This window comes from Lissotriton vulgaris, chromosome 3_1 (genome assembly GCF_964263255.1).
Source record: "Lissotriton vulgaris chromosome 3_1, aLisVul1.2, whole genome shotgun sequence".
Taxonomy (NCBI): domain Eukaryota; kingdom Metazoa; phylum Chordata; class Amphibia; order Caudata; family Salamandridae; genus Lissotriton; species Lissotriton vulgaris.
The window spans coordinates 1,250,636,413-1,250,650,363 of NC_141689.1; the positions used below are offsets into that span (position 1 = coordinate 1,250,636,413).

Consider the following 13,951-nt stretch of genomic DNA (forward strand, 5'->3'; position numbering starts at 1 on the left):
GAGATCACAACAAACTACAGCTGTCCGAGCAGTACATGCAAAACAATCCAAGTTGAATCAACATTTTCAGTATCACATTATCCACATTAATCCACATACAGTTATAACACCAAAAGCCACAACAATCATGATGAAAATTAATGGAACCTACAATGGTCAATCAACATGTTAATGATGATGGCTGATTGGAGATTTATCGGTGCCATAAATTAGGCGGTGCACACTACATTTTCAATTCTGATTGCCAGCATGGTGAGATTTTGGGAAATGAAAACTGAGCAGATTGGTGGTGCAAGAAATGGTTAATCAACGGGAAAGATGGTAGAGAGAGAACACATTTAGAGATAAAAGACCACAAAGCAACACCAAAAAGCAGGTGCTCCAACCCAGGTATAGATACGCTTAAAGGATCTGAGGACAGTAAACATAGGACAAAGAGAGGGAGGTGGAAACAAGAGGTGAGCGGCAGCATGAGAAGTCGAGGTGGAATGACAAGCAGTGATGAGAGGAACTTGTTGCGCTCCGTTGATTTTGTGATGAATTGTTGTCGTGGTAAGGCAGGCTCAAGCAGGCATGCAAGAGGTTAGTTCTACTCACTGTCGGTAGGTTTGCTATCAATTAGAAACGGTTCCTTTTCCATGATGTCCATTGGAATTTTAATACTTGGGACTTGTTCTGTGTAAGGAGGACAGTCGGACTGTGGAAAAAACGTGTAAAATGGCTTAGCATGGAAGAATAGTTTTTTCGGACTATCGGTTCTCCCTTCCTCCTCCTCTTCACCTTGCGAATTCTTTAGATCATCGCTTGTGTTTTATACAGATGCGTCCTACCCTAACCTCTCATATGCCACCAACGTTCGTTGAAGCCTCTCACCCAGACCTTACCTCGGCAGCTACTACAGCAAGGCACAGTGAGACGATGGAACCTCAGGTCTGTGGTGAAGGACGAGGAGAACCAACACATGAGTACCCCCACTCCCCTCAACGCCAACGAAGAAGAATACATTTGTGTGCAGCATAAGACAGTATACTAAAAATACAGCATTTGGCCTTGGATCATTTTATTATTTCAGCAATGTTTATTATTCTGAGCGTCAATAAGAAATTCAGAAGGCTCCATTCATAATATTTGCTGTTTTAATTTGACTATTGTTCGAAAGATAATTTTTTACAATGAGGGGTCTGACATTCATTAGGCAGCCCAAAGAGCATACTCTATGTTAATTCTAGGACTGCCTTTAGGGGAACAGGCCTTACTCCAAGGGCAACACCAGAGCCTGGTATTTTTCGAATACTGATAATGCCAGCTCGCGATAAGCTGCTAAAATCATAGCTCCCCTAGCTTGGAAAAGGCCAGGGCCCGAGTCGGGGTACCACGTGGGTGGACGGCGTCCCCCCACTTATTTTACCAGGAGATCGATAACTATAAACTGCAACTGAGTGCAAGCCACCTTTCGTGACGTCACTTCCTATTGTTACGTCAGCGTCCCCCCAATTCTTTTTTTAGGACTTGTGCCCTGGAAAAGACATCTTCTGCTAACCTTGCTACTCCCTAGAACTAGAGCTTGTCAGGCTCTGCAAAGAGCAGAGCATGCAATGTTTAAGGAGAAGTAAATTTAGTGGCCCTTCGTTTAGCAGGAAGTATTTTCTAGCAGTGGGCGAACACCATTTAGTGTCAGTCCCCCGTCCCTTGCTCTAAGCTTCGCCTATATCAGGAGGTCTATCCTGCAGACTGGTCCTTGCCTTCCAGCTCCAGCCTGGGGTCTTCGCGAACTAAGCTGGTACTTGCAGCTGCGCACTTGCCGCATTGCATGCTCCATACACTGTCTGTTCACTTCCCATCTCCACACCTCATACCTGTGAGTGGAGCGTTGTGACTGGTGGGCACATGATTTTCTGCGGTTGGATGCCTGACCCATAAAACAGCTAGGATGCTTTACCCACTTTTACCAAAGGGAAGCTTCCCAAATGTGCCGAACTTCGCTGGTGTAGACCATCCCCAAGCGACAGCCAGTATAAATACATTAAAGAAGATACTGGCATAGTATATCCTCATTCCCGCATTCCGATTTCAGTATTCCAGTACACTACATCAGTACCAGGATTCCCACACATACAAAACCTGGGGCAAACCGGCAAAAAGGGCATGACACCCACTTATCTCACGCCCCCACCGCCCCAATACAACAGCTCTCTAATCTAAAATGGGACCAGGAGGTAAAAATAGCGAGCTACATTGTGGCACTTACATTGTGCTGGTAGATTTCAGACATTGCTGTTGTTTCAAAGAGTCCACCACAGTTCTCCACTCACAATGCAGATGGTGCTCCAACACTTTTTATGCAAAGCACTCATGTTTCTTTGCAAACATCCACTTTCCCTCATCCTTCTAGATATTTGGCAAATTATGTTTTCACATCGAGAGTAAAATTAAAAGTGTGCAAAGGAAATCCAAGGACACAAGTGTGAAAGCATACTCTGGTCCTGATCAGTGCTTTAAATGGGCCGGTACTCACCGGTACTGAGTACCGGCACTTCTACATTTTCGGGCCTTGAGTACCGGAACTTTTCTTTGTACAGAGAGAGTACCGGTACTCATGGGGCAAGCCTAGCTCAGTGAAATTTTGCATATACAAAAAAGAAGCGCGGCACAAGTGATGAGTTGGTCAATTACCGTGAAGAACTCTGATCGAGTGCTAATCTCCCCTCCTGCTGGCATAACAGAATACAGCAGCATTTGTTTGGACTCCGATAAAGGAGGAAGGTGGTGATAGGTAGTGACGCTGTAGTCGGTGGGAATCAAGGCTTAGTAATGCGGGCAGACTCTTTATCGGACTCCAAACAAATGCTGCCGTATTCTGCGATGCCAGCAGGAGGGGAGATTTTAGCACTCGATCAGAGTGCTTCACAAAAACTGATCAACTCGTCAGCTGTGTCGCGCTTCTTCTTGTATATGCTACATTTCACTCGATTTGGAAAAGCAAAACCTTTGATCTGTTACAGGCCCCCCTGGCCCTTGTCCTGACAAATGGTTAGTGTTTATTGCTTCGCTTGCATTTGAAAGGAGTTTTATTAGGCTGAATCCATTTCTCAGGACATAAACACGGGGCTGTAAACTTGCTGAAAGAAACAAACTACAACAGCGCTGCTATGGGCTTTAGGAGAAGGACTACTGGATGCTTGTCATTTGCACTGGTGTTTTTTAGCAATTGCATATTTATTAACACAAGACACTGGCTATGCGGAGAAAAGAAACAAAACACACGCCTCACTTCACAATACTAGTGTTATTGCTGATGCATGTTCAAATTTATGTAAAACACGGCATCATTTAGAAGCTTCAAATCGGTGAATGATGTCACATCATGATCACACAGGCACAATTATCCACCATGGCTAAACACATATATAATGGGATGTGCGTTGGATCGCATCAGACTCCAGCTTAGCTAAGTACCCCAGCTGAGATTTGGAGGTCAACAAAAAAATTGCTAGTTGATCTGAATGAATAGTGCTTAAACTCTGATGGAGGCACGTCATCGATAGGACTGATGTGCGAGCGGCCCCCAGCCTAGGATGCAGATTTATGTCACCCTTTCTGCTAGCTACACTGTGAGGATTTCCTGCTCGCCCAGCAGGTTGAGATAGAATCAAACACGAAGAGCTTATTAAGAGAAATTCCCAAAATGCAAGTCCCTGGAGAGTCGTGGAACATTTGAGACCTTGTCTTTTGTCATGTTCGTTGGATGTGAAGGGTGCAGGGGGCATTACAACCAGAAGCAACATTTTTCTTTTTCAGTGAGAAATACTCCGAGCTGAAATTAAGAGTGAAGTTTGCTTTGTGGGAAAATAGGTTGTGTTCAGAAGTACAGCAATAATTCTCTGTGAGTGAACCAGTAAATAGGTTTTCTTCATGTGTGTTTCAAGTGTGTTGCCTAAAGCAAATGTTTAGTTATTTGTTGGGTAATTGATTTCAAGGTTTAATGCTCTAACAGGCCCGGACTGGCTGTTGCAGGCACCGGGCAATCCCCCGGTGCGCTGCAAGGGTGGGGGCCGGTTTTGGGCCCCTGGGGGCCGTTTTTGTTACAGGGCCGTTTTTGCAGCGCTGCTGCAAATATGGCCCTGTAACAAAATCGGACGAAAACCGGCCCTGGCAACGAGCGCGGTCGCACCCCTAACCCACCTCGGGGGTGGGAGTTCCGGCCGAGCACTGTGCCAGGGCCGGTTTTGGTTCTCAGTCCGGCCCTGTACTCTAGTTGAAGAGAAACTAAACACTTTACCTCAATAATGATCAAACCGTACTACTGAGCACTTTGTGAATTGTTTTTCTCCGACCACGAAATATCTTAAGTTCTCTAAGACCATGAGTTGGCAGTCTGTACCTTAAAGCTCTAGAACTCACAAGGCCACCTGATCTAGGAAAGAACCTAACATCTTAAACCAAAGTAATTTAGGTTTTCTAAAGAAGTATTTTATTGGCCTAAATTCTGTACTTCGTTTTTGTGAACTTTTTCAGTACAAGAAGCTTCATTGATATTTTGGCCAAACTGGTGCATCTCTTTGGTCCCCAAAATTCCCCTGTGACTTGCACGGAGATGGTGAAAACCGAGTGCTGTAGTCCAACAGTATTATTTTTGGCACCCACTCTTTTTCTTCTGAGAAGGCACTGACACTGCAGTCTAAGGGGCGACCCTGTAATAGGACAATTACTCTGATTTAATCTGCTTTCCTCACTTTTGCTTGGTTTTGTGAGTAGACTTAGCTGCTGTGAAGATTGTTGGTCTATTTAGTGAAGAGAAATCCAATTGTTCTCAGGCTAGATTAGAAGCACATTTGCATTGAGTGGCTCAGGCGAGTGTATGTTTTGCATCTCAATATAATTCTGCACATCTGCGCATCAATTGAAACTCTCTCAAATTAAAAGTGTGCCTCTGACCGGGTCCCTTAGCATTTCCAGTAGCCCCGCCCCAAACTCCGCCCCCTAGTCCACATCTCAATTTGGTGAGTACCTGCACTTATTTTTTTCCATTTAAAGCACTGGTCCTGATATTACATTGGCAATTTCCCTACCGCTCTTCCAATGCATCAAACATCAACCAAGACGTCATCATCCTGGCAACTGCACGCTCTACGTCAGAGCGCTGAGAACTGAAGCACCCACTTATCTGTAGCGGCCGGTGCAGGTAAGCGCGGTGGGCCGGGGTGGGGCGGGGAATGCCAACGGATGATGGAATAGGATTTATTTATTTAATTTTCCCTCTTCCGTCATCGGTCGACCCAACCCCCTTCCCCCCTCCGTCCGTCCGGCCCTGCCCCACCACGCTGACTGACCTGCACCGGCTGCTGCTGACTTATGCCTTCGAGAAGAAAACTCCCATATCAAAAATGCGCATGCTAACATGAACTAATGTAAGTTAATCAGTAAGGCTCTGTAATATCCTTGAAAGAAAATATTCATATTTGATAATTCTTGTATGTGATTTCCCACTCTTTAAACTTTCAAGGAAATGCATCAAATACATATGTGGTCTGTTGAAATATTATGGCTTTCCACTGATACATAAATACGCAAATACAGATGTATTTAATCCCTGACTATATGTGTATTGGACGACCTTGCCAATGAAGTGGCAGATGGTGTAATATTCAGTACCACACATTTAGCGTTTGAAAATTAATATGTGAATTTCCAGACAGAATTTCAATGTCTGAAAGTCTTGCAGTGAACTAGGCTTCAGGGTCAAATTAAAATAGTACACAAACAAACTCAATATCAGCCTTTCCAGGAGGAATTCAAGCCTCTTCCACAAAGAGCAATAAAAAGGAAATGATTTTCCAGCGTTTGACAACATTATTCATGAGTGTTACATTGGTCGCCCAGATCACTCGCAAAGAAATTACTATGCCTCACTTCAAACACATACAAATAACGAAAATCAGGCAAAATTTTAATTACATCCGAAATTCACAAAAATGTGTACATTTCATTTTACGCAATTTGGCGTCATTTCTTTGCATGCAGTTGTCTGTTTTAAGCAGCAGATGTCTTGCTGAGAGACATTTTCTGGCCGAATATTTCTTGTCAGAAATTCGTGGCTTTTTGAAAGCAATGTATGCTCCCGGTTGAAAATCTCAGGCATGATACCGGTAAAACATATTTCATGCCGTGCACAAGATTTTCACACAACTGTTTACAGAACTACTTGATTTTGCATCCCTGTATATTGAGGAATAAACACTAGCGTTCTTGGAAAGCAGACATGTGCTGTTTTTCCTACGTATCAGCTGCGGTCAGTAGCGGGAGTACCTGCCGGGCGGTGATGTGGGGAGGGGCAGGGTGGGGGTAGTAAACTATGGATTACGGAGGTTTACAGGTAGGTAAACATATAAATAAATACAACGAATTTCGTTGCGCGCACTGCATTGCATTGGGGAAGCAGTGCATGCAACGAAATTCGTTGTATTTATTTATGTGTTTCCTTTCCTGTAAACCTCCGTAATCCATAGTTTACTACCCCCACCCTGCCTCTCCCCCTCCCCACATCACCGCCCGGCAGGTACTCCCACTACCGACTGCAGCTGCTGCGTATTCCTGCTCAAGCTGGTAAATTTCAAGACATCCATTATAAACTTCGTCCAATTTACAAGCATATTCTGCCTCTCCTCTACAATTCCCCATTCAGCTGACCCAGGGGTGCATATCGCTCAGCCTAGACCCCAATACCTCCTCACCTGTGCCTGAAACCTTTGATATTCTGCCAATTCTGATGTGATATAACTGGAAAAAAGCAGTGTTGTTGTGTTTGCAGTCAATGCTCAGTTTGTACCAGTGGTTCCAGCTGGCGGGCATCTCATTTGTGCTGTTCTGGATTTAGGGCCTCATTACAATGGCGGTAGGACCGCCACAGCCAGGCCGTTGGTCCCACTGCCATCGGACGCCGCTTTACTGCCCGCCATTGGATGGTAGGTGGTCGGAGAGACCGACCGCCACAGATCCGACCGGCTCCACTGTCGGTCCGTCGGAGGGACTTGTATCCCTACAACAGTGGTGGTGTCTGCTCAGGGACCGCCATAGGGATTACAATGTCCCTTTCTGTCCACCATTTTATGGCGGTTAGCCCATCACGAAAAGGAAGGCGGAAAGGAAATTGAGCTCATGCCCTGGTTTTTAGAGAGGGTCGATTGAAAACAGCGGGAGGTGTTTTTTTTATGTTTTACAAAGCAGGGATAGTTAACAGTTGTTTCAAGAAAGCAATGTAATTAACAGGCAATCTATAGGATTTTAAAAATGTATTTTATGTTTGTTCTTACAGCCTTTTCTGTAATTCTCTGCTGAGGAGCGCTGTCAGTCTGTGTGTTCGCTTGAAGTAACATTGTAGTCCTTCTTCTATTTTTGTGTAAATTCACGTGTTTTTACTTTAAAATTCTGGTCACCCTACCTGTGAAGGAAGCAGTGCCACGAGGCACCACGACGCCTCCAGAGGCCCTCCACGGTCAATGCATTAACTTGCCCCGTGAATTCCTAAAACACCAGCATGGCCATGGTTAAGTGAAAAATCTGTTCACGTAAAGGCCAGGCTAGGGTGTAGCATGTGATAGGATCATTAGCTGCATAAATGTCATGGATATAATGCTCAGCGCAGGTCAAAGCTACCAAAATCCAACACATCACGCTCCTCTGCCGGCTCAATTGTTAAACCGGGATTAAGAATAAAACTCTGAAATGCCATTTACTGCGTGACTGAGCAAGACACGTCCACACAGGAGGAGAGCTGAGCGTGTTCAGGTGCGCACACGGCTGGCGATAATTGTGCCAATGAGGAGTTAGTCGGGAGTTAAGAATAATTATCAGTCACCATTTGCAAGCACGCGCTACGAGAATATTGCCAGTTGGCGCTACATTATTGTTATGCGCTGCGCAGCCTACAAATTGTAACCTTTTGAGAGTTGCACACACGGTGGGCTTACACAGCAATATTTTTGTGAAGCAGTGCAGAGTCGTATCTACAAAAGGTGTGCACCCATGATGTCGTCTGTGATGCAAACAGTGCTGCACTAATGTAATGGTCGGCCTGATTTAGTGTTGTGCCAATGAGTACAGGTCTAATAAAGCGCTATTTTGCAGTTGAGCGCTATCGTCACTTATGTGCCACCCCTGAGAGTGATTTGGGTGCTATCTGCAACTTCCACAAAGGTTACACATATTACACATGGAAACATGATGCAAGGTCACCCTTCCAGAATCATGGTCATTGTTTGGACCTGTCATCTTTTGGAGCTAGGATTCCACACACAGCCGAGACACGCCACATTGCATGACCAGCTGATGTGTCACTGCACGGATGTGTATGTGCTGTTCCAAGTCCTAGGGGGTGTTTGTGCTGTTCCTAGGGGTGTTTGTGCTATTCCTGGCGGTGTTTGTGCTGTTCCTAGGAGTGTTTCTGCTGTTCCCGGGGGTGTTTGTGATGTTCCTGGGGGTGTTTGTGGTATTCTCAGGAGTGTTTGTGCTGTTCCTGGTGGTATTTGTGGTGTTCCTAAGAGTGTTTCTGCTGTTCCTGGGGGTGTTTGTGTTGTTCCTAGGAGTGTTTGTGGGTGTGTTTTGCTGTTCCTAGAGATGTTTTGTGCTGTTCCTGGGGGTGGTTGTGCTGTCCCTAAGGGTGGTTGTGCTGTTCCGGGTGGTGTTTATGCTGTTCCTGTGGGTGTTTATGCTGTTCCTGGGAGTGTTTGAGCAGTTTCTGGGGGTGTTTGTGCTTTTTCTAGTCCTAGGGGTGTTTGTAGAGTTCCTGGGGGTATTTGTGTTGTTCCTGGGGGTGTTTGTGTAGTTCCTAGGAGTGTTTGTGCTTTTTGTGGGTGTGTTTGTGCTGTTCCTAGGGATGTTTGTGCTGTTCCTAGAGATGTTTGTGCTGTTCCTGGCGGTAGTTGTGCTGTTCCTAGGTATGTTTGTGCTGTTTCTAGGGATGTTTGTGCTGCTCCTTGGGGTGTTTATGCTGTTCCTTGGGGTGACTGTGCAGTTCCTGGGGGTGCTTGTGCTGTTCCTAGTCCTAGGGGTGTTTTTAGTGTTCCTGGGGTGTTTGTGCTGTTCCTGGGTGAGTTTGTTCTGCTCCTAAGAGTGTTTGTGCTGTTTACTAGTAAGCAATTGCGGTTTTTATCGGTCAATGATCTGTGTATTTTTTTGGATCCATCCCCTTTGCATACGTTATCAAGGATCTGGTTCTACACGATGCGTGCAACAACCTTTAGGGACAAATCCTTTTGTACACTGAAACTGATTTGCGCTATCATTGCTCCACTTTGTGTCACACAAGCGCCTGCACTAATGTTAAGTAGATCTGGGTGATGATGCTTTCTTCCAAACCTTTGCTGCCATGAGCCTGTCAATAGCCATGCTGAAAGTTTGCACTTAATAAGCGAGCAGTTTTCTTTTGACAACCCACTTAATTGTGATACCAGAGCCACAAATTAACAAGCATTTGCAATACAACAGGTGTCACATTTACGAGAGTTTGAGCTACTGGCATTGTAAATGACAATGCCTTTTTTCTATGTGTTGTTTTTAAAACAGATAAAAAAAAGGGATTGTCATTTACACTGCGAATAGCATATCCCCTTCCATGCGCCCATCGGGCAACGGCTGTCGCGAGCACTACCTCCATAGTGCTGCGCACGTCCGTTGGCCGACGTGGACCCGCCCACTCATTAAAGCCGCCGCACTGCGGCGGAATTGCCGCTGCGGTTAAGCGGCTAATCTCTTGCAAATGCGAGACCTATTACAATGCAAATTCGTTCGGGTTCCAGGCTATACATTTTTTTTTAAAGCATTAGGAGAGAGCTGTACAAGCTATTTGAGGGAATAGCGCCTGGAGGCTGTAATTAAAGCCTACAGAGTAACACGGGGATGTCACCATGGGAGGTTACAAAATGAGACAAGGTGATACTAAGGAGGGACTACTAAGCCTAATGACCAGTGAACAGCCACAGTTTACAGTGGACAATGACACAAGCCAATTAAAAATATGGGTGTAGAGTGGGTGGAGCTTTAAGTCTCTACCTGAATACATCAGGCCTCTCAGACAGCACTTGCGCTGCCCAGGCTAAACCTAAAAATGGTGCTCGACTAGCCCAAAACAATACCGAAGCAATGCTGCAACTAGTCTGCACCTGCAAAAGGAAGTCCTGTGAAGTGCTTTCTATTGTCGGTAGCATTTTTTAAAAAACACTAGCGCGCATGGAGCAAACAGAATGCATTTTTCCTGAAAACTGGAGCCTGCACGTGGCTACCTGTTGCACTGTAGGCCTTAGCAGAATGGTTTTGATCACAAGAATCATGAACCTCCAATCCATGGGACATGGCTGCAGCCATATTAGAAATAGTTTAAATGTTGCAAAATGGCTGAAGATGTTGGTGTTGAGTGGCCGGTTTAGCTCTGGTTTACCACCCTCTGGCCAAGCCCGGACTGGCCGTTGTGGGCACCGGGCAATCCCTCGTTGAGCCGCAAGGGTTGGGGCCGGTTTTGGGCCCTGGTGGCCGTTTTTGTTACAGGGACGTTTTTGCATCATAGCTGCAAAATCGGCCCTGTAACACAATCGTCCGAAAACCGGCCCCGCCAAAGAGCTCGGTCGCACCCCCACGGGGCCGGCCGAGCACTTTGCCAGGGCCGGTTTTGGTTCTCAGTCCGGCCCTGCCTCTGGCGCCCTCCTCTACACACTCAGGTACCCACCCCTGGTACCTCCTTGGCTTCAAAGCTGGGCTGAGCTCTGTGACTTCATCAAAAAACATTTTAAAAACCTATCGCTGCACTAAAGAGTTGCTGGAAATAATCAAACTTTGCTTACATCTTCAACGTCGCTGTCTACGCTCCCCTTCTTCTTTTTCTTTTTCTTCTCGTCCTCCTTTTTCTTCTTATCTTTTTCTGGAATGACGTCATCAAGGAAGCTGAGGTCGTGCTGGGAGAAGAAGTAGTCCATTGCCTTTCTGACAGCCACAAGTGCCAGGATCTGTAGTGGGAAGATAGTAGCCAGCGACAACAGTCAATTATGCACACATTTATGGCATTGGACCTCTTACCCAATGTGTATGCTAATTTAATGTACATATTGACATAAAAGGTATTACTATAATTTTATTAAGCGATCCATTTGGGATGTAGGGGTGGGCAAGGGGTCATTGACCTTTGCTCATATCATTTTATTATTCTCTTGGTGATTTAATGGAAAAAACAGTGAAGTTAAGGAAATTATTTTCACGCACCATCACCGGGAATATTATAGCAGCCACGGTTGACTTGAGGATCCAGAGCATGGCCAGACACACTGCTTGGAGGAACGTGAAGAGGTGCACTCGACGCAGTGGGACGTGACGCAGATAGATGAAATCCGGCTGGTGCTTGGGAGGCATCAAAAGCAGCTTCAGACGATCCATAAACTTGGCGTGGGGGAGAAGAAGAAGAAAAGTTAATGTCATTTACTTGAGCTGAGGAGTCAAGACAACCAACACGTCGTCCGTACACAATGAGAGTAGTATATAACTGAAAAAGTCATATCATCAAATGCATTGCCCACTGGAAATTTAATATCAATCTTAGGAGAAGCAGTTGTCCGACTTGCAAGGCTGGACGTAGTAACATGCCTTTTTGGGCATTGATACCCCAAGGTGTTTTGTGCTGTGACCAGAGACGTGCAGTTTTATAAATCATGCAAGCATGCCTCAGAGAAAAATTCAAAGGAGTCTGTGTGGAGACTAAAGCCTCATACATTGAGGAAAGGAAGATAACTCGCAAAATAATTCAAATCAATTTCTGATCAGCTATGAGCTCAGATAAGTGCTGGAGAGCTGGATGACCCAAGTAATAGTCTCTCTCAGGGTGCATGTCCTCATTAAAAGGGAATAACAGGTCAGTTTCATTCCATGAAAAGCTACAGTGCAGTGTAGGCTTTCAGACTGGATCAATCTTCATTTGGAATTGCTGCTGTGAAACTGATGGATTACACTGAATGGGAACCACTTCAAAAATTCAATAGTGTGGGTGAGGAGAAAGAGCTGAGATTAGTCAAAAGGATAAACATGGACCGGCTGGGATCAGGAGTGTGAAGTTCCAACAACAATATTCTTAATTAACATCCAGGAGACTCTTCCAGGCCACAGAGAAAATCAGAATTTGAAAAGTCTATGTGAAAATATATGTTTTTCAATGCTACTCAACAAAGCCAGAAAGCTTTTGGAGGTAACAAAAAACCTGTATTATCATATGCAATGGTTTGTAGAGATTTAGGGGGTAAATTAGAGTTTGGCTAAGAAGGAGCTCTGCCACAAACTGGCAGTGCTCCCAAACTGATAAGCTCGCAGTTCCCATGCCCTATTGAGAGGTGGAGTAACTGAAAGGCTTCTGTAGGTGGAGGCTCGGCCAATGAAACTTCCTACCCGATGTCCTGTCCGTCCCAAGGACATCAATTCATACTGGCGGTCATCCAACCCCATTTAAGGCCGGGCAATTGTCCACGATGGCCCCAAACTCACCAGTACTGCTCTCGCCAGTACAGTACTTCTATCCCTGATCGCGTGCATGAGCAGGAAAGAGAAGGACTTCCTTCTTGCTCGTGGAATGCAAATCCAACCAATCCTGGAGCTGCTCTCATGCAGAGAGCAGCTCCAGGATTGGTGGGAGCAGTCTAACCCAACGCTCATTTTGAAGCTGTGGGTATGTACCAGCAATCTGCTGGCTGCTTCACAGCCAGGGAATTGCTGGGTCTCCAGTGCCCATGTCGGGCTAGCCGTAGCAAGAAAGTAAACCAACCCAACATGTGCACCTCAGAGGCAGCTGCAATCCTACAATGCAGGTTTCAGCCCTGCCCTCACATTTGCATGAGCTGGTAAAAAATAAAATGGCATGGCAATAAAATGGCATTGCCATGCCATTTAATTTATTTGTGTGTGCTTGCTACACTACAGCAGACGGGGGATGCTCGTGAGGAGGAGCTGCCCCTGCAATTGTCATTAGGTTTCTCTTCCACTGACCGTGATCCAAAGGATGCTGCCCAAGACAAGGATATCAATTAATGGCCCTCAGGGCAGGAAGAACATTCTTTGTCCATTAAGGCCATTTTTTGTTTTCAAGTAAAAAAACTCCTACTTTAGGAGTTTGTCACTTGAATTGTCATGAGAGCTACAAACACAGCATTGCACAATAAGGTTCAGTGTCATCATTGTAATACCTACACTAGTGGCTCCACTGAAGGTACAGAGATCACTGTCTGCTTGGCAGGGATCTCCAAATTTGGAGGGTAGTCATCTGCCGGGCGAGCTGATGCCATCACATTTTACTAACCTGGCAGGAAGACAGGCCATTCACCAGGGTTAAATGAACTTTTTAGTTACTAAGAGACTAGAAAAAATGTAAACCTCCTTTTCGATTGGAATGTAGTACATTGTAAACCACTGGGCTTTATGTTCACTAGAAAGCAACTGTAATTTTATGAGCCACTGATCTGTGTGTTTTCAAAAAGAGCCAGAGATATCTATCCAATAGCACCCTTCGGAAAATGAAAGGCCATGCCTCATGGTGCGCCATTTTAATACGTTTTTAAGGATTTTAAGATCAAGCGGTAGTGAATTTACCTGTTCGTCTCAGGATGTCTGAAGTCAAAAATCAAAGCAGAGAGACCCCTTGGGGGGATTTCTATGGCTCACATAATCTGTGGATTTAGAGTGTGGCTTCTCTATGGCATATTGTTATAAAAAGAAAGAAATCTGTGCTTTCATAACTTTCCAGAGTATAAACCAGTGGAGTAAACCCCATGCACATAACCTCCTGAAGTACGCATAGTGACTGAGGTGTATGCATGTAATGCTAAGATTCACTTATATTTCCAGGCATAGGCTCACATGATTACGCAAATTCTCAAAATTAAGCCTGGGAGAAATTTTAATTACGCCAGAGTAATCCGAGTAACTTCAG

At 45.2% G+C, this 13,951-nt stretch overlaps 1 protein-coding gene across 5 annotated transcripts in view; it reads right to left on the reverse strand.

Annotated features, from left to right (window-relative positions):
- Window positions 1–13,951, reverse strand: part of SLC4A4 (solute carrier family 4 member 4) — a 710,971-nt gene that overhangs the window by 9,409 nt on the left and 687,611 nt on the right. For 4 of the 5 annotated variants that reach the window (XM_086961758.1, XM_086961760.1, XM_086961759.1 and 1 more), the window contains 3 exons: window positions 11,248–11,421; window positions 10,833–10,994; window positions 598–697 (listed from right to left, as the gene is read on the reverse strand). In XM_086961758.1, coding sequence (XP_086817884.1) covers window positions 598–697; window positions 10,833–10,994; window positions 11,248–11,421 — 436 coding nt within the window. The remainder of the gene's footprint in view (window positions 1–597; window positions 698–10,832; window positions 10,995–11,247; window positions 11,422–13,951) is intronic. The other variant, XM_086961762.1, reaches the window with a different exon arrangement.